A 21,900-nucleotide genomic window follows, 5' to 3' on the forward strand; every position below is an offset into this window, starting at 1 on the left:
CCTTCAGGAAATATTGCATCACCATATTTGATTGCATCCAATTCCCACATGACTGAGCTTTACTCTTAGTGTTGAAGAAGAAAAGCCATTTCATCTTGGATAACAGTTCTGTCTTCAGTGTGAAGTTAGTTTTTTTTTTTTTTTTTTTTTTGTTTGTTTGTTTGTTTTGTCTTGTGTTTTTGCCTCAGAGTTACTTTTCTGCTTTTGGAGAGATTGTGATCACCATGTCAGAACTTATTTTAAGTAAGTTATTTTGTTATGTGTTGTACTATTTCCTTTGCTTATTTTAATGTTTCCTATTAGTCTGGATTATATTGGTTATATTGGGAAAGCTTGCTTATTAGGGACACACAAAGAAATGGTCTAGTTTTGTAGTGTAGGGTTTTGGGAAGTGAGTTATCTAGGGGACCGAGAAAATCCAGTTTCCAGACTTATGATGTCTCTCAGTCAGGACCTTCATTACCTCAATTTATATTTCAAAATTATTAATGGTTTAAAGTCCACTTCCTTTTCTTCTGAGCCATGCTCTATTTTTCTCCAGGGTTATCTACATAAGTGCTCAATAATTTTTTTTGTGGAATTATTGGTTGGAAGAGAACCATTTGTTCTCTGTAATGGGCAATTTCTGAACCTACAGGTTCAGAATCTATGATACTTGGGGAATCACTTAATTCTTTGTTGATTCTTCCAGTTTGTTAGTATGGCCCTTCCTGAAAGTAATTTGTGCATTTTGCATTTACTTGTTTATTTTAATTTTTTATTATGAACTTAAGCATGAATATATGTAACTGGATTCACATAATATACTTTGCTTTTACTTATATGTTACATTTAATGATAGCAATACAATTGCCATGTTTATCTTTGTTCCCTTCTAAACTTCTTTCTGCTTTCTTCTGTGTATTTTAAAAAAATGTTTTATTTCCTCTTTTCCATATTTTCTTCTTTATTTTATGGTTCCTCCACACAGTAAAATGCTACCTTGGAATCAATCCTTAGTTATAACAAAGCATATCAGCACATTGTCTATGTCTCATTCTGCACCTCTAGTTCACCACCTCTCTTCCAAGAGATAGGAGCCATGTTGCAACTTCAGTTTCCCTCAGGAAACTACACTGATTACAATTCTGAAGTCTTTTAAAGTTGTTTTGTTTTAAGATGTTGTGGTCCTTATGAAAACTGTTTTCTTCTCCATACTTCACTTTGTATTTAATTTTCCCTGGGTTTCTCTGAATTTTAATTTTATTTCTTATAGTGCAATTATATGCTTTAACATCTATACACTATACTTTTATTAGCCATTCCCCATATCATGAGCACCCTTTTTGTTTCAAGATTTTTGCTTTAATACAAAGTGGTGCCATTGATAATTTTTGTATATAGGTCACTTTGAATTCTTTGAGGTATATACCTCATAGGAGTTATTACTGGAAAAAAAAAGGTTTATAACAGCTGTTTTTGAATAAAGTTTGAAATTGCTTTTCAGAATGGTTAAACTAATTCATCACTCAAGTTTACCACTAGTGCATTAGTATGCCTCTTCTACCACGACTCCTTCCAGCAATTGCCATTTTTCTCTTTTGTATTTTATAACAATCTGATGGGTATAAGGTAGAAAAACTCTGAGTTGTTTTAATTTTTCTATTATTAATGATTTGGAGCAGTTTTTATATATTGTTGGTAGCTTGCATTTCTGCTTTTCAAAACTGCTTGATCAAATTTTTGACCATTTATATTTATTTCTGTGTACATTTTATATTAAGCAGCTAGGTGACACAGTGGATAGAGGGCCAGGCCCCATTTCTGAAAGACATTTTCTTAGTTCAAATTTGGCTTCAGATTACTTACTACCTGTGTGATCCTGGGCCATCATTTACCTCTGTTTGCCTCAGGTTTTCATCTGTAAAATGAGCAAGAGAAGGAAATAGTGAACCCATTATCTTTGTTAAGAAAGCTCAAACAAGGTTAAAGAATTGGACATGACTGAAAATGGAATGAATAGCAACAACATATTTCTCAACCTTAGTAAGAGGAAGCTGTTTAAGTATAGCAACTACCTTTTTTTTTTTTAAGTCTTTATTTATAGTGCCTCAAAACTTTATCAGTGCTTATTGAATTCAATTGTTCTATGCCTCAGTTTCCTTATTAATAAAATAAATATCATACATGTGCTACCTAACTTTACAGAGTTGTCAGACTTAGAGGGAAAATGTATCTGAAAGTTTTTTATGAATGTCAATTACTACTTTTAATGGTCTTCCTAGAGGAGGAATGTGAATTATCTGCTCAATTGTTATAAATAAAAACAATAATAACAATTATGTAGTACTTTTTATGTGTTAACTCATTTGATCCTAACAGAAACCTTCTGAGGGTAGCATAATTATCATTTCCATTTTACAGATAAAGAAACTGAGCACAAAGATTAAGTGATTTACCCAGACTCATACAACTAATGCCTGAGGCAAGATTCAAACACCAGTCCTCCTTACTCTAAGACTATCTATCCACTGTGCCATCTACTTGAGTGTACAAAATGTACTTATGTTTAGAACTAGAGATCATTTGGCATATATTTTGGCATATTTGGCATGTATTGGACTGCTTGCTGAGTGGGGAGGGGATGGGGGGAGGAGAAAGGGAAAATTTGGGACAGGGGGTTATGCAGGGATCAGTGATGGAAAAATTACTCATGCATATGCTTTGTGAATAAAAAGCTTTAATTTAAAAAAAAAAAACTAGAGATCATTTTAGATCATTCTCCTAAAGTCAAGGAAGTCAGAAATAATTATTTTGATTTTCCAAGGGAGACAAATGAGATTTGAAAAAGTTCACGGTTAATGGTGTTGCAGTTTGTAATTCCAAATTATAAAGTAATTTGTGTTTTACAATGAGCTTTCCTTTTTTTATATACTAACCTTTTAAAGTTGATTATCCAAGTATTATCTTCATTTTTTTAAAGCTAAGGAAGTTGAAAAAAAGAGAGGTACAATGGCTTTTCCAAGGTACCATAGCTAGCGTCAGAAAGATCACTGAACAGTTAGAGGATACATGGTAGAATACTGGCTGTATATACTGTTTATGTAGCTGAGTGACTTTTGGCAAGTTAGTTGACCTCTCTGCTTTAATGTCCTCCTTCATTAATGTCAAATTAGATATGCCGCTAATCCACCTTCCAGTCCTAAGTAAATTCTGTGATCAAATGGGTCAAAGTGAGCTTTCTCTACATCTAGTGTTCTTTCACTCCTTCTGCCACTTTTTCTTTCATTTTCTTTTTTTCTTTCTTTCCACTATCACTTACCAGTGAATGCCTAGCCTGTAGAACTGTCTCCTTCAATAACATGAGTACAGACAAGGAAAACAAAAATGTTGGCCATTATTTGAAAAATGCCTGCTTTATTCTCCACCTTCTCTTTGCTGATGAGTAGGCAGCTCTGCTTCATCAAATCCTTTGAAGCTATCATTAATCACTGTGGAATTCTTTCCACTACACCAGGTCTCTAGGATTGTTCATTATTGAATAGAATCAAATATATTGGACTGCTTCTCCAGATCGAGAGGACTAGTGGTGGTTGCTAAGATCATTTAGGTGATCATTTCTAGTATGCTGTATGAGGAATGGGGGAGGAAGCTAGTTTGTTGTCTCTTTTAAAATTGTAATTCCTTTAAATTGTAAATTAAAATTTAAATTGTAATTTAAAAATGTAATTCCTTCTGATTTCAAAGAAAAGGTAGGCACATTCCTGCCTCCACATGTTGTAGGCAAAGGCAGATTTGCAAATTGGGGTAGTTATTGCAGAGCCGAACACCCAGATGATTATTCTTTTTGGATAGAAATCCAGTTTTGATTTTATGATTATTTAGAGTCATCCTAGTTGCTAACCTCAAACATTAGGCCCCTACTAAGCGTTAATAATAACTGAGATTTTGACGAATGAATGTCTGGGGTAGTTTAACCTGAATACCATAGCTGTCCCAGAGTTTGAATGATTCAGAATCTTTGGCAATCTGAAATCAGGAGATGAGTACAAAGGTCTAAAGAAAAAGAAAATGGAGAGAACATAGACCTGAATAAGGGTATTTATTGCATATCAATGAGAGTCATTCCTTGATTGGATTTGTCTTGCTTTCCTCCTTGTTACAGGCCTTCCCAGATGAATATAGCAATGTCAGATGTTCCTGCTTCCAAATTTAAAATCAGAGAGTCTTTATTTGGTCTAAATTGCTAGGTGGATTTCAAGCTTTTCATTTCTCCATTCCAAATGTTAGCCACTTTGCATTCCCCAAATAGGGTACTTGAAGTAAAGAGCGCTTGCTTTTTCACAAGACATTTTCTGAGAAGCTGATATGTATTTTTTTTTTAAGCCTGCATGACTTAATTTACTCTGTAATGGTTACCGATTATAGAATGCAAATTTATGATTCAAGAACATTAAGATTCTAAAACTGGAGCCATGTAAAATTGTTATTTTTTTGTCAAAGTAAGCTTTGATAAATCATACTTTCTTAAGTTGTCGGAGATAGAGATGATTGCAAAATCCTGATTTGTTTCTCCTGGCTCTTGTTACTTTAAGAAAAGAAAGAAATCTGAATTATAATAAAATTACATTTCTAATAATAGAGTTTAACATCATTGAAAACTGCATAGTCATTAAGGCCATTGATTTCACCTTAATGACACATCCTCTCTCCTGTTCAGAAAATCTGTTTGCTCCCTCTTGGAAGCTTTTATCAGAAAAGAGATATTTTCCTTTTTAACCTTATCTCATATTGTAGACACCTTTTGCAATCTTCTAAAGTGGGTAAAGAATTATCATCCTGATTTTAAAGATATGAATGTAACTGAGACCTAGAGCAAATAGTCAATTTCCCAAAGTTATATATGGCTAGTAAGTAGGGAAGTAGGAAATTGTAAGAACACAGATATTCTCTGTCCAAATACATCAGTTCTGAAATAACAGGATAATCCTTAAAAATTTTATATATGTTCTTTTAAATATAACGTTCACTTGCAAATCTATCCATCTTCTTCCCCATTCAGCCAGTGATCCCTTAATTCCTTATAACAAAGACCTAACAGGAAAGAAGAAACAAAGAGGGGGGGAGTAAAGGTAGCACCAGCTGAATCTCAACAATATATGTGAATGTTCCATACACAGTCTCCATCTCTTTGTAGAAGAAATGAAATGAGGAAAGTGTGCTTTTAAAAAAAATTTCTTCTTTGAGGCAAGTTTGGTTATTGTAAATAAACATATTTATCTTATTGTGCAAGAAAAACCAGCTCAAAAGGTGAAAGAAAAGAATAAATTAAAAAAAAAACTGAGCAAACAACAAAAACAGTAAAAATACTATGCTTTGACATTCAGTCTCTAGAGTTCTCTTTCTGGTTGTGGATGGCTCTTTCCATCGCAAGTCTTTTGGAATTGTCTTAAATCACCTCATTTTGAAAAGAGCCATGTCCATCCAAATTGATCATTATATAATCGTCATTTGCTGTGTATAATGATTCTCTTGTTTCTACTCACTTTACTTAGCATCAGTTTATATAAGTCTCTCTAGGTCTTTTGAAATCATCCTGCTTGTAATTTCATATAGAATAATATTATTCAGTCATATCCTAATTGATGGACATCCACACACTTTCCAGTTCCTTGCCACTACAAAAAGGGCTGTTACAAACATTGTTGCACATTTGGGTCCTTTTTTTCTTTTTTAAGGTCTCTTTGGGATACAGACCCAGTAGAGATATTGCTAGATTAATGGGTATGCAGTTTGATAATCCTTTGGTCATAGTTCCAGTATGGGTGGGTCTATTCAAGAACTCCAACAATGCATTAGTAAAGAATTTTCTAATGAGGGAGATAGTACTTAGAAGAAAGTAGAATGATTTGGTCTGAAAAGTGGGCAATAAAGCCATCCATTAGCAAACTGTGCTTTTCCCATTTTCTCCCAAAGTCTTTGAGAAGGAGGCAGCATGGAATATGGAAAAGAACATTGACTTTGGGAAAGAGAACTATATTCAACTCTTTGCTTCTAATACATAAATCCTATTGACATAAGTGACATAAATGACACAAATCATTTCACCTAAATTTTTATTGTTTGATTTGTAAAATAGTGTTGATAGTGCCTTCACTAGCTATACCATTCCAGTCCCTGAATGCTAGTGTTCTTCAGATTTCCATCCTTATTTGTTGTGGTTGTTTTCTTCTTCTTTATTATTCCTTGTAATCGCCAAATGCTCATTTGGACTATTAGTGCCCAATCTATGTTAAAGGCTTCTGAACCCATATTGGTTTGATCAGCCAGAGTCAGACATGGTGTATCTTACTATGGTAGTGATAGCATTTTGATCCTCATTGAGCATGAATGACAACAATCAAACTCATTTACTCACATAGTTTCAGACTTGGGGCTAAGGATACAAGGATAGATATTCCCATTATACTGAAATGGCTTTTAAATATTTATTGAGCTGAAATAAATATTGGCCAAATCTGTATTTGTGGCCTTAGGTAGTCTTGAAAGTTTTATACCTTTAGCTCAGAGCACTTTCTAGATCATAGTCTCTTCAAACCTGAATAGTAGCTGAAATTCCTTAATAGAAAAGTTTATGATCTGATCTCTTTCCCCAAACTTGCTTCTATTTTTCTGTGAATGAGTGATATTCTCAAAGTCTTGATTTCATCTATGATGATTGCCTCTTTTCTCCTTCATCCTACCAGTTTTCAAGTAGTGGCTTTTTTTCTGGTTATACATGTACATTTTTTTTTTTTTAATGTTTTTCCTTATGAATCATGTTGGGAGAATCGAATTAGAGCAAAAGAGAAAAAAAAATTCAGTCTCCCTAGTTCTCTCATTAGATGTGGATAGTGTTTTCCAGCCAAAGTTTTTTTGGGATTGTCTTGGATCACTGAATTGCTGAGAAGAACCAAGCCTTTCATAGTTGATTATTCCACAATTTTGCTGTTACTGTGTAGAATGTATTCTTGGTTCTGCTTGTTTCATTAATCATTACTTCATGTAAATCTTCCCAGGCCTTTCTAAAATCAGCTTTTTCATCATGTTTTTATAGAACAATAATTCCATTATATACTTGCAATATAACTTATTCAGCCATTCCCTAGTTGATGAGCATCTTAAATAGTGTCTTTCAACCACAGTATCTCTTGCCTCTTCTACTCCCTCTCTCTATTCTCACAGGCATCTATTTACCTAGTAGAGACTCTTATTACTGCACATGTAGAATGTTTCAAAAGACTTTGAATAGTTGTTCCTGCCTCCAATTGTCTTCTATGAAGCCTGTCCTTCATAGAAATTACAGAATTTTTATTGTTGTACACATCAATTTATTTCTCAAAAACTTTTGTGGTTTCCTATTGCTTTTAGAATGAAATTAATTCTTTTTTATCATTACATTCAAAATTCTCTACAATCTGACATAATTATGCTATTTTTTCAGCCTTATGATTCAGCTAGTTTGTACTGCTCACATAGATCTCTATTTCACATAAAAATACAGTACACATTTAAATATTAATCACCTACTAATGTACTAAGCACTAGGGATATAAATAAGAAAGTAGCAATCCTTCATTCAAGGAACTTATAATCTGATGGAGAAGACAATACACAAAAGAAATATGAAAGTGTGAGGAGATGTCAAGGAACAGGATAATCATGATGTAGTTAAAACTAAACTATAAATGAAGAAATGGATGGGATTCTGAGCTCTCTGCAAAAGGAAGCTTTGGGAGGTTTTTTTTAATTAAAAAATGTTTTTATTTATTTTTTCTTTGCCTGCCAGTCAGAGAGTGAGAAGTGAATAAATTTACTGAAGAGGTTTAGGTACAAAAGCTGAAGTGATCTCTGATGAACTTTCTCACTTCTGTGTGTTTCTAATGCTTGGAATTCCTTATTCTTCCATCCCCATATGCTGAAATCCTGTCCATATGAAGGCTCATAAAAAGTCTTCCCTAATATTCCCAAACATGACAGTGAACAAAAATCCTTTTTTTCTCCATCATCATTTACATAATATGTAGTTTACTCCCTTCTTATATACAACTTCTTTTTATTATAATTATTTTGATGTATGTATAGGTGTTCTTTGAATATGTTATCTTAAACTCCATGAGAGTATTGACTATTTTATCTTCCCCCAGGGCCTAGCATGTTAGCTGGGGAATAGTAGTTATTCAATAAATGTTAGTCAAATGTGTGGTATAGATTGCTAGATATGGAATTTGATCTCCTGAGTTCAAATTCTTGCTTTACTACTTTAATCAATCAACCGATTAATAAACATTTATTAAGTGCCTCCTTCAGCCATAAGCAGGGGAAGGCAAAGGGCAGTTCCCACCCTCAAAGAACTCAGTTTAATGGGAAACACATTTTGCAACACATCTATTATATATGTGTGTGTTTGTGTGTGTGTGTGTGTGTGTATGTATGTATCTATTTATGTGTGTGTATATACATACATAAATAAATGCTCTCTAATATATATATATATATATGTATATGATAGAAGGTAATAATTAACAGAGGGAAAGTACTAGAATTAAGACATGTTCAGAAAAGCTTTCTGTAAAAATGAGATTTTAGCTGAGATTTAGAGGATAAGACTTAACTGGATAAGATTAAATGAGTACAGAGAAATGAGTAGGTGAAGCAGAGGTGTGTAATGTTCTCTTTGGTTAGCTTGGGGTTTCTGGGAGCAGCCTTCGTTTCAGTTCAGTAATCACCACAAGTGTAGCCAAGGTGTTAAAGTCCAGATCCTTTATTGTCTACTTCAAAGTCCTATCTCCTTCATTTGGGGCTCGGCTAGTTTTCTTAGAGGCCTATCTCCTTGGTTCTGAGAGCTTGAGTTCCCACTTGCCTTCTCTGGCTTCTGAGTCTCCCTGAATCAATCTTGGCTGAGTCTCCTAGTTGATATGCTCTACACTGAGTATACACCAATCATTATATCACTAGGAAACCATTATTTGTTGTGGAATTAAATCTGTGTTAAACTAGATTTAATCATTGTCTCCTCAATTCTACTTAGTACCTTGTTTCAATTTCTGGCCCATAACAGAGTGAGGAAACATTCCAGATATGAGATCGCCAGAGAAAATGTACCTGTGAGCCTATGGTAGTGGAGAGATACTTAGAGCAAATTTAAGAAGGGAAAACATTCTATTGTTTAGGGACAATCTTTTGGACAAAGACTAGGAGGCTGGAGAGCCCAACCTATTTTTGAGAAAACAACCAGTAGACTGATTTAATTTGATGCAGTGCACCAGTGTGAGAGTGATGTATAATTAGCCTTGAAAGATTTGTTAGAGATACTTGTAAAAGGTTTTAAATGCAAAAGAGTGGAGTTTGCATTTTATCTTGTGGCAATAGTGAGTTCATTGTGGTAAAGAGCTTCTGGAGACACAATTAGCTGTTTAGATTTGTCCATTAGGAAAATCAGCTTGACAACAGTTTAGAGAATGATTTGGAGCAGGGAAAAACTGAATGCAGGGAGGTCAAGAAGGAGGCTTTTGCAGTACTGTGGTGGTGGAGTCCTTTGAGTAGAGAGGAGAAAGAGTTGAGAATTGCTGTAGAGGTAGACTTAAGAGGAACTAGCTTCTGATTGGTTAATGGGGTGGAGGATGGGTGATGAGGGAAAGTAGAGGATGCTTCTAAGTCAGTGAGCCTGGACCACTGGAAGGATGGTGGTACCTTGGATAGGAAAAGGAAAATTGGAAAGAAAGGGAGCGAATGTGCTCTGTTTTGGATTTCTTGAGTTGGATATGTCTCAAGTAAATCCATGAAGTGGTCTCCCACAATTGGAGATTGTGGCTACTGGAACTGAGGCAATTGGAGATGAGAGTACTGGAATTGTGGAAGAAGATGAGAGCTAGTTAGGAAGATTTTAGAATAATCTTCAAATAGAGAGTTGTAAGAATTGAGACTAAGCAGAGAAGAAGAGTGTTAAGAGAGAAAAAGACACAAGACAGAATCCTAGGGTATATGCCACCTATATAGGGACAGAGAGGATGACTGAGCAATGAAAACAAAAGGGGTTTAGTCAGGAGAAGAAGTAGGAAGAAACAATTGTTCTCCCATCTTGTGATTAATTTCTCTATTTGTAAAATTTCTTTTTCTTCTAGGTTAGTATCACAATATCAGAATGAACACTTATATTCTTGCAGCATTATAGCATTCATTTTAGGGAGGACCATGTAACGTGATACATTTTTTGCTGAGACTCAGTAGTAAGAAAAATAGCTTATGTTAACATAATGCTTTTATACCTTTTAATTCACTTTCCTTTTAATAACTCTATAGTCATTGCTGGTATTGTTCCTATTTTACAGATGAAGATACTGAGGCTTAGAAATGTTTTAGTAACTTATTTGAAAACTTATTAAATTTTTTCCATACATGACTCTTTTTGCCTTAAATTTTTTTATATGACCATGAATATATTGTATATAAAATACATATACAGATTAACATTTGCTGATAATAATTAATAATTTCATGCTCTTTATATTCTGTTATAAGACTCCCATATGGGGTCCCAATCCAAAGTTTAAGAAGCTAGAACTTATTTAAGACATAGAGCCAGGGTAGATAAAATTGCAGGCTTTAGAGATAGATAGAAGGAGGGAGCCTTAGTAATCTTTTGCTTTAATCCCTTTCATTTAAATAAAAGGCAATTTAAGACCAATAAGTGATTTATATCCAATTATACTGATTTACAGCCACTTTTACCAGGTAGGACAGAACTATCATTCTACTTCTCAGGTGTCCTGTGACAGCAAGTAAATACCCTTTTCATTATATCCTATTGCCTGTTTTCTTGAGATAGCTCTTACAAATATTATTATTCTGATTTTTCAAGTGAGAAAGCTAAAGTCCAGGGGATTTAAGTGGTTTACCCCAAATCACTACTGATAATTAGCAGAAGGCTTCCTGACTCTTCCCACCCCTTCATATTGTTTACCCTATTGTATATATCCATGCCAGAGACTGATAAGAAAGCTCTTAGACCAAAAAGCTTTTCTTTCCAGTCTTGGTTGTCCTGGCAACAGAGCTGTAATGTTCTGCCCAGTAGCTGTGGTGAGGAAAATGTTTGTTATTATTGCCACCCAGGGCTAAGGTATTGAAAGGTGAATTCCTCAACCTCTTTGGATCTCCTCCAAAATGTTGTGGAGGGAGCAAAATGAAAGCAGATGATGTCCTAAAATTCAGTCTCTCTCTAAATCACAGAATTGTTCTTTTTTAAAACAGATTCTGATAAAAATTGGTTCTTTGGTAGAATTAGGCTGTCATTCTCTCTGCTCTTCAGATTTTCAGAATTATTGTGACTCACTTGGTGTCAGAGAATTTGATTGGAAAGTCTAGTATCCTTGTATAAATAAGGAATTGAGAGAGGTGAAGGATCTCAGATCACATGGCTACTAAATATCAGAACCACTCTTTGAATCCAGATCTTTTGTTTCTTTTTCATCTAAATAACACTATCTCTCTGGGTGAAAAAATAGATTATATACACAAATATAACTTTATATTTTTTGAATAAATTTATTCAACATAACTGAATAAATATGTGAGGGAAGGAATAATGCAGAAAAATGGGCTTTCATTCATTAAACTTAATGTCAGAGAGGGAATGAAGGAAATATTTCTGAGCTGGACTTTTCTTGTGTATGAGAGAATTTGTCAGAATCAGGTGCATGAGTACAAATGGAGGGGGAGTGAGTAACTTTGTGTTTTATTTTTTATTTGATTTCTAGAGAATAGCTACAAAAACATTGGTAAACTTTGTGAGAGGAATATAATGTTGAGACTAAATTGTAGCTTTCAACTCAAAAGTACTTCAAGGTTAGCATGCAGAGGCAGATTGGCCAAACAGTTTCAAGTCTTGGAGGGGAAAAAAGATTGCCAGTAGGAAGGAAAGGGAATTAGAATTTATATAGCATCTTCTATTATGTGCCACACTCTGTGCTAAGCACTTTACAAATATTTTATCTTTGATTCTCACAACAAACCTGGGAAGCAGATACTATTTTATTTCCATTTAACAACTGAGTAAAGAGAGGCAAAGTTAAGTGACTTATCCAGCCTCACAAAATTACTAAATGTCTGAGGCTGGGTTTTCATTTAGTTCTTCCTGATCGCAGGCCCAGTTATCTCAAACTTTTACTGCACCTAACTATCTTAGGATGATGATGATCCCAGAGACAACGCCTTATGGGATGTGGAGATATCCAGTGTAGAGAAGAGGAGACTTAAGGGGGATGAGATAGCTTTCTTCTGGAATTTGAAGAACTTATTGTGTGGAAAAGAAATTGGTCCCAGAAGGCAGAGTTAGGAGACTAGGATGGAAATTATAGAGGGGCACATTTTCCTGAAAAACTTACTAATATTAAGGAAGAATTTCCTGACAATAAGAATCTCTCCCAGAGTAAAATGAGCTACCACAAAAGCAGTTGTTAACCTGTCTTTGACTGGCGGTTTTGGAACAGAGGATGGATGGCAGCTTGTCAAAAAATATAACTATCCAGGATTCTTATTCAGCATTGAATAGGACTAGATGACCCTTGAAGTCCCTTCTAAGTTTGAGATTCTCTTACCCTCTTTCATGCTTCATCATATCAGCATCATAATTAGATTTTGGAATTTTATTGAATTCCATCTTCATATAATTGTTTTTAAGAAGAGAAAGAGGGGTGAGGAGTGAAGGGAGAGAGGGGAGGGAACTGAGGTGGGGGAAGAGAGATGGAGAGGGAGTGAGACTTTTATACTTGAAATCTTCTATTGCTAAGAATCTTCAATGGTTTAGGAAATCTTGTATATCACTTCCTCTCAGTGGCCAACAGTAGGAAATACTACATATTTATTTCCTTCCTAGTTTCCATCTATTCAGTTTTTTTTTTTTCTTAATCTTCCCTAAAATAAAAACATTATTTAGGAAAATGTTAAAAACTCAGTGAGTTATAAGAAATATATACCTTTTCCAAGGAAGTCTTATCTTTTAGCCCGGACTGTAGTTTCAAGCCAAATGAGTACCTCGTACATTTTCTAAAAACAAAAAATGAAAGTCCACAGGCATTGCAAACTATATTAGGTCCTTCTATAGCTGGTGGTAGACATGTGGAAAAGTAATTATTTGGTATAAATACAACTGATTTACACCTCCCTCAGATCCTGACTTTTAGCTTCTTTATTTCTATAGCATTCCAATTCTGATGATTGAAATTTATTCATTAACCTTCATTCATTCAGCATTGAACCCACATAAATGTGAGGACAACCTTCATCAAAGTATACTTAAAAAGGAGTGAATAGATGAGGTAGTATTTTTGCGTTTATCAGTGTCTTCCCAGAGTTCTTAAATATGTGTAATTACCTAATCTAATCCTGTTAGTAGGACCAACCCTGTTATAAAAGCATGGATTATTAGAGGCAAGAGGGAATATAAAGGTCATGTATTATATATCAGCCAACAACTGTCTATTAAATGCCTACTGTATGACTGGCACAGTGCTAAATGTTAGGAATAAAAAGATAAAAAAAATTAAACAGTCCCTATCAAAGAATTTACATTCTATTGAAGATGACAATGTGTGCAGATATAAGTGTATGCATAATAATCTGCAGAGTAGATAGATGATAATTTGGGAGAGAAAGGGGAAATGGGGCATCAGGAAAGTCCTCTTAGGAAGTGACATTTCAGTTTGTATTTAGTCTTAACGATTTTTTTAATGAAAGAAGAAAAGAAGGCTGAGAAAAGGGAAGGGGCTTGCTCAAGGCTACGCTGCAGGGATATGGCAGAGGCAAGATTATCTTCATTTTTTCTGTTAGCTGATTGTTGGATATTCTGAATGATACAATCTAAATTTCCTGTTAACTTTAGGGTATTTTAGTTGGGTAATGTATCAGTCCGGAAAAGCTTGATGACTGAATTTTCATCTCAATCCTAGAAGTACGTCATATTCAGTCATTCAATCATCATGCGTCTTACTGTGCATTAGATGTTGTGCAAATGTAGATTCAGTTTTGGTTTCTCTCTTCAGTGAGCTGTCTGGAGAAAGAATGCTGAAACAGTTACTTTAATACTTTGATGAATGTGTAATCTTGATGTCATCAAGTCTTCATGGTTTTCACCATGAGTTTTTATTCTGTGAAACTTTTTCTCATGTCAACTCAAATATCTTTCACGTATAGTTCCCTTAACAGTCATGGGTTTTTATTGTTGTTTAGTTGCTTCAGCCATGTCTGACTCATTGTGACATTATTGAAGTTTTCTTGGCAAAAATACTAGAATGTTTTGCCATTTCCTTCTGTAGTAACTTTGGGGGGACTTTTCTTCAAGCCTGTCATTATTAGTTTAGAGAGGAAAAAGAGAGAGAGAGAGAATATGTGAGTGTGAGTGTAGGGCTAAGGAATAATATATAAGGAAGGGTTTGTGGAATAAAATTTTTAAAAATGGATAAAAGATATTTAGAGTGGAATAAAGTTAATTAGATATGGACACTTAAGTGGAAATTCAGGAAGAAGAAAACAACAGGTGGAAATAATTCCATTTCTTGTGAAGAGACTGTCCTATTCATATTGAAGACCTAATGTTAAAAGAGAGAATCTAAAGGGATCCTTCTTTTCAGATTCTACTATTTTGGGAATGATCAAAGAATCTGAGAATTGGAAGGGATTTTGAATATCATATTATCTATTTCATGCTGGAACTAGTATCATCTATAGAATTTACAAAAAAAAAAAAAAACAGTCCTCTATCTTCCATTTATAAATCTTTGGGAATGGCAAAGTCGTTATTTCCTGAGGCAGCCTATTCTTTTATTTTTTTTCCTCTCCTTTCTCCTTTCAGGGAACTAAAATCTACTTCCCTTTCACTTTTACCCATTTCTCCCAAATTTAGTCTCATTTCTATGTGACCAGAATTCAAATAATTCAACTATTTAACTTAAAAACCAACATTCAATAGCCAGACTATTTGACTCATTTATTAAAAAAGCTAATTTTTTTTTTTTTTCCCCTTCAGGCCAAACATTCTTTTTCCTGATCTTTGTATCACATGTTCTTGAGTATCCTTACAATCTGTTCATTGTCTTCTTAACTGTTATGGCTTAACATGTCAATATTATTCCTGAAAAGTGACATAAAAATGACTATAATGTGGTCTCACTAAGGTATAGCATATAGTGGAACTCTCATTATAGATAGTATATATCTATTTTTATAGATTTTATAGATAATAGGCCTAAATTTATAAACAACTTATTGAAGAAAGACTGTCACATTAATAATGAATTTTTTTTCTGTATGTTGAAATATGATTTATATTGTTTAAGTTATACTGTTATTTTGTTCTCACCAGGCCTAGTGCCTTCTGATTTTTTCTTGAAGAAAGTATTGGTGACATATTACTTTTGTGGCTTCTGTATAAGCTACGAGTCTTTGGCTTCTTTTATTTCTTTTTCTAGATCCACATTTTCTAAAACATTTTTTCTTTTGTTCTTTGTTTCTTTGCTTCTTTTCAAAGAAAATGTGAAATTTTCTTTGAACTCAGTTATTATAGATATTTGAATTTCACTTAAAGAATTTTTCATTAGGTGCTTTGTAGAATTTTATAGAATCATAAACTAAGAGCTGGAAGGGAGAGATCTCAGAGATTTTCAGGTTCAATTCTCACATTTTACAGAGAAGGAAACTGGGGTCCAGAGGTATTATATAACTTCTTCACATTGCTAGTAAGTACAAAAGCCAGAATTTGACATTCTCCTCTGACTTCAAGCCCCAGTGCTCTTCAGAGCTTAAAGACAGAAAAATTGTCTTCTTCAGCAACAGATGGTGATGTGTAAGCTCTGATTATTGCCATAGTGAGTAGTCTTTATACAGAGACTTAATCATGGATACTACAATACCAGGGAACCAAATTTTCCCATGAAGTTGTTTCTTATAGTCTTGGGACTTATTGTTAAACTGGCTTTGCCAATCTATTCATCTTTTCTCCAAGAGAACTCGGGACTCATCCTTTCATATAGTTTCACATTCATTCTATCTTCTAGTTTTAATGTATGGCAAAATATCAAGACATTTCTTCAAAGTAAAATTTTTGCTTATTGTCATTGGACAAGGATCTCACACAGTACCTATAGTTTGTAGCTAGAGAAGGTTTATAGATGGTCTTAAATAGTATAATTCTTGGCATTCTTTGCTCCCCTTTCTCTTACCTTGCCACTGTTATTATAGAAATAGAATGGAGTATTATAGGACTGTGGAGCATGTTGCATTATCCTTTGTTTTGTTTTATGGGTTGCTATGACCAAAGAATTCATCAACCTTTTCTTCCTTAGTACGAAGAAAGCAAACTCAAAACCTTTCCTGCTTCCTAAACTCTGCCAGAAATTGTGGATGTCTGCATACTATGATGAGCCATGAATTTTCACAATATACTTTGTTTAAAAGGCTTATTTAGGAAACAGAATTTCATCACCATGAAGATGAAGTTTAGTGATTTAGGTCACCAGAAATATATTGATCTCTTCAAAAAAGTCTAAAGGAGGGAAAGTTTGTGGTAGTAAGCTAAAGATAGGAAAAGAAGGAGGAAAGGGGAAAGGAACTCTCACTATAACAGGTAAAAGGACAAAAACCAGTGATTGCTGAGAGAGGGGTTGGAAAAGGGTGGAGAATTGGAAAGAAATGGAAAGGAGCTATTAACAGAATAGCATAGTGGGGAGCGAGATAGAATTCCAGTTTTGGAGTCTGTTGAAATAAGGGTTCAAATTCCTGCTGCTGCCACTTATGTTAGTTTCATCATTTGTGCAATGACACCAAAATTATCTCTAGTACTTACTTCACAGATTTGGTGTGATGCTCTTTGCAAAAACTATTATTTTTCCATCTGCTTGAATGCATATTTGAAATCTAATACTTGGGGTTGGAGATGGTGGACAAAGAGTCTGAAGAGGTCTAGGGTTTCTATACATCATATTTAGGCTTGGGAAGTCTGTACCCTGGCCAGATGTGCTCACTTGTCTCCTTTGATCATTTCGACAGTATCCTTTTAAGGTCTTGATGTAAGTTGGTCCTTCCCCCTTACTCCCAAAAAACAAAACCAGAAAAACTACTTTTATTTCCTAGAGAAATATTCTTATACTAAAAGATTGAGTTGGTAAAGTGCTAGGACCTTATGGTTTGTGTCACTTTGGATGAAGATGACTCCTGGCTTTAAGCCTGTGATCCTGTGATGAGTTCCATGCATCATAACTTTAAGTCACTGCCCTGGAAATACATTTTCTTTTTGAAACTTCATTGAATGGATTAATGAGTAAAAATGGGCAGATAATGGTACAGAACATGTTTGAGAACAAGGATAGTCTTTAGAAATAGATTTAATAATACTTTGGCTAAGGTAGCCATCACTCCTACTATCTATATCTTCCACTTAGTTAGAATATTCCTTATTTCTTCCAGAAAACTCCATGCTCATTGGTTTCCATGCAGTCTGTCCTATCTTCTTCCCCTCCCCCTTTCATGACAATTCCATTTCCTTCCATTATCCCTCTTTCGAGGCTCCTCTCATATTCTTCCTTCTCTCAGCCCTAATGCATTCCCTCTGCAGAGCTGCCTTGCCACTTAAGCTCGTATTACATGATTTAGCGCTTAAGAGAGTCAGTTCTCTTTTCCCAATGATATTATAAGCCCTGTGTAAAGAATTCTGTCCCGTGTCTTGTTCTTCTTTGAGACCTAGCACTTTACCTGTGAAGAGAGAAAAAATGTGGTACATTAGAAAGAATGGAATGAAACCTAGTTCAATTTCCTTAATCACTACTCTGGGCCTCAGTTTCCCTTACTATAAAAATAAGGCTGCTGCTGTTCTGCAGAAGCGAAATTGGCCTCTCGAGTCCCTTCCAGTTCTATATCCATGATCCTAAGATCCTAATAACAGCATTTTGCATTTAACATGAGCTCAAAGATTCATGGATTGAAAGAATGAATGGTATTTTTTTGTTTGTTTTTTACTCTTCAGTTTCAAGTGCAGTCTTAGGCAAAGGAATAAAATAAATATTTATTTGAGCATCAACAAATATGCACAGAGAATAATTGAATTATAAATATAACTTTTGGTGTGTCTAACAGATTTAAGTTGTTGTTACTCACATTGAATTATAATTGCCCGTATTATAAGCTTTCAACTATGGCACTCTGATTAACTATACAAGTGAATCTCACTTTATGCAATAGATACAACTCTGAAACATTGTACCTAAATAGAATTGGCTTGGTGGACAGTGCTGGACTTGGAGTCAGGAAGGCCTGGGTTCGAACCTTGCCTCTGACACTTCCTAGCTGTGTGACCATGGGTAAGTCACTTAATCTCTCTTGAATCTCAGTAAACTCATCTATAATATGGGTATGATAATACCTGTAGTACTTGCCTCCCAGGGTTGTTGTGAGGTTCAAATGAGATAATAATGTATGTGGTTCACTCTACAGACTTTAAAGCACTATGAATATAGATATAAGCTGTTATTGTTATTATTGTCATCTTATTCTTCTCTTATTATCAGTCTTGTTCTCATCTTTTTTCTGTGGAAGTCAGATAGAGATAGTCCTGGGACAAGCTATTATTCTTTTATATTTAATATTCTACAAACTATTGCAAAGGCATAAAAAATAAATGCTTTTTGATAACTGAATGAAAAAATATTGAGTTGTTAAGTTCATCTTCTGTAGGCTTGTTAAAATTGTCTTGGGGCACAATTCTAGTAGTAACCAGGATTATGGGGATGATGATGAAAATGATGATGATGATGATGGTGTTGTTGATGATGATAATTGTTATTATTAACAATTTAAGTGTGCTATGGAAATACTTGCGTGATTCTTTGAAATTTCTGCCTCCTTTCCTGCCATTCTGCTATCATCCCTGCAGAAACAGATGGCTGCTGCCTGAATGTCTGAACTACTAAAAGCCATTTTGTATTTTCTTCTTCTGTTTCTTATATTGCCATAGTAAAAGAATTCATCCCCTAGTGGCCAGCCAACTGGTGATGAGCCTCTTTGATTCTTAGCCTACTTTCCTAACTTTGCTATTGCCTCTGCTGAGAGCAGGTGGTTACTTGGTACTAAAGGCCATTTTGTATTTCTTCATTGGTTTCTTGCGTTTCCATGGCTAGAGAATTCATCATCTAGTGGCCAGCCAACCGGTGATGAGCCTTTTCCATGCTTAGCTAGAGTGGTCTTCAGATAGCAGATACTGTCTGTCCTTGGAATTGTGCTCAAAACCTTTTGAGTTTTTTAGAATCTGCCAGAATTTGCACTCTTCTTCCTTAGATGTCAAGAACCAGAGGTCACCTCCATGCCAGTGAAAAATAGGACTTCTTCAGAGGATGCTGAATGCGACATTCTCCATGACGGTGGCAAACACTGTTGTGGAATATGAATGTCCTTGTTTTAGTCTTCAATCGATAATTCTGATTATGGGCAGCATGGCTTAGTGGATAGAGGGCTGGAATACTTGGACTTTGACATATACAGGCTTTGTGACTTTAGGCCAGCCATATAGTTTTTTAGTGCTTTAGACAAATCTCTAAGATTATATAAATTGCAGAAAAATAGATGTCCTGCATTGCTAGATGGAGTTTTGTTACAGGATTTCCCTGTTACCAAAGAAATAACAGATCTAATCCTTATCCTCTACCCTAGTCAGAGGATCATTGAACTAAGTAGTATCTTACAAGGAATCAAGTATGCTCTCAACCTTTGCATGGGAGACATCTTGTTAAGAAGAATTTTTAAGCCTTCATTTTGCTTTGTAGAGCCCAAGGCTTTAAAAAAAAAAAACAAAAAATCCTCAAACACTACAGGATCCTTATATTCTATAAGCTTTTCAGTTATGTTACTGTATCTGCTGGAGAAAATTATAAATGTCTACCTATTTCTTTTTTCTTATGTTTTTATTAAGAATCCTCTCTACAGGTGCTTAAAACTTTCTCATAAAGACCTTATAGCATTGAAAAAGGAGTTCTATAAATTGGTGTTTTCTCACTTGTCTTTATGACACACTGAGGTTTTGGAGGAGGACTTGGGTAGAGGTCATAGTCACTTATATTACATAAAATTGGCATTGCTGATAAATATCTGCTTAGTGGTGGTGATTGAGCTTTTTAGTGAGATGACCATTTGTGGTGCTAATCTTTAATTTCACTCATTTTAGGTTGCTCCACAATGACTATGGCAAGATACAGGCCTACGTGGGACCTGGCGCTTGATCCCTTGGTGTCTTGTAAACTCTGTCTTGGGGAATATCCTTTGGAGCAGATGACAACAATAGCCCAGTGCCAATGCATCTTCTGTACCCTGGTTGGTCCTTTTGAAACATATATTATGAAATCATTTCAAATAAATGGCTGAGCTTCCTTTGTGGAATCTTAAGAAAACAGAAAGCCCTTCTGATCTTATTTTCTGTTTGCCCATTTAATTCTATATTCATCTCTTAGGAATTTGTCTCTGAAGATACTAGAGCTCCCAAGTTCAAGCTTTTTAATTAATTATTGCTTATGATCTCAAGGACATCACAGAGGAAAAAAAATAATTTTCAAGCACAGTTTTAAAAATAGCAGCCAGACATGGGTTCTTCTGTTAAAAAATAAACATGACACTGATTGATAACTCAATTGGACAGGCTTATTTCTAAATGTAGCTCCAGGCTGCCTTCTGTGTAAAAGCAAAGATATGTATTTCAACTGCTGAAGTTGTCTCATTCCCAGTGCCAGATCAGAATGATTTTACAGAATGATTTTATCATGAAATCATAGTGAAGCTTCCATAGACTTAGCATTTATGAAACACTGCCTTCCTGAATCAGTTTTCTTATTTCATTAGCATAAAGAGAATTGCCTAATAGATAGAACTATCCAGAAGTAGAATGGTTTGCCTTGGAAGGTAATGGACAATATGGAGGCCTTTAAGTGGATGCTGGATTAGGGATATTGCAAAGTTCTTTCACTAACCCCCCAAACCTAAAGAACTCTTTTTTTTTTTTTTTTTGAAGAAAACAAAAATTTATATTTGGCTAACTGCATCTCAATGTGTTTCTTTTTCCCTGTTCATTTCATGAATATTATAATTATATTTATGTTATTAAAAAAATGCCAACAGTGAACAAAACCAAACAAAACATAAAATAAGGAATAATACACCAAATACTTTTAAAAGGCAGAACCAAATGAAATAATAAACAAAAACAAAATAATTTTATGTCTTCTAAGCTAGTCCATTTTATATCTTTGTCATTTTTTCTTTTTATTTATTTTTTCCTTTGAAAATAATTTTAATCACAGATATCTGAGGTCAGACTTGAATTCAAGTCCTCCCAACTCTAGAACTGACATTTTATCTACCTTGCTACCTAACTGCTCCTTGCATTACTTCTTTTTTAAATTTTATTTTTATTACTTTTTTTACATATTTCCTTATGAATCATGTTGAGAAAGAAAAATCAGAAAAAGAGGGAAAAACCACAAGAGAAAAATAAAACAGAACAAAAAAATTTTTTTAATTGAATATAGCATGTGTTGACTTATATTTAGTCTCCATAGTTCTCTCTCTGGTTGCTGAAGGTATTTTCCATCCAAAAATTATTGGGATTGCTCTGGATCATTGAACCGCTGAAAAGAACCAAGTCTGTCATAGTTGATCATCCTATAATATATTCCTGGTTTTGCTTGTTTCACTCAGCATCAGTTCATGTAAATCTTTCCAGGCCTTTCTAAAATCAGCTTTGTTCATTATTTTTATAGAAGGATAATATTCCATTGCTTTCATAACTTATTCAGCCATTCTCCAACTGTAGAGCATCCACTCATTTTCCAATTCTTTGCCACAACAAAAAAG

The 21,900-nt window shown here is 34.5% G+C and overlaps 1 protein-coding gene across 6 annotated transcripts in view; it reads left to right on the top strand.

Annotated features, from left to right (window-relative positions):
- RNF144A (ring finger protein 144A) overlaps positions 1-21,900 on the top strand; it is a 141,361-nt gene that overhangs the window by 60,481 nt on the left and 58,980 nt on the right. For 4 of the 6 annotated variants that reach the window (XM_051976073.1, XM_051976071.1, XM_051976074.1 and 1 more), the window contains one exon: positions 20,222-20,367. In XM_051976073.1, coding sequence (XP_051832033.1) covers positions 20,233-20,367 — 135 coding nt within the window. In that variant the 5' untranslated portion in view covers positions 20,222-20,232. Of the gene's footprint in view, positions 1-18,054; positions 18,366-20,221; positions 20,368-21,900 lie in introns of those variants that run through there. The other 2 variants (XM_051976069.1, XM_051976070.1) reach the window with 2 other exon arrangements.

Source organism: Antechinus flavipes, chromosome 2 (assembly GCF_016432865.1).
Source record: "Antechinus flavipes isolate AdamAnt ecotype Samford, QLD, Australia chromosome 2, AdamAnt_v2, whole genome shotgun sequence".
In the NCBI taxonomy this organism is placed as follows: domain Eukaryota; kingdom Metazoa; phylum Chordata; class Mammalia; order Dasyuromorphia; family Dasyuridae; genus Antechinus; species Antechinus flavipes.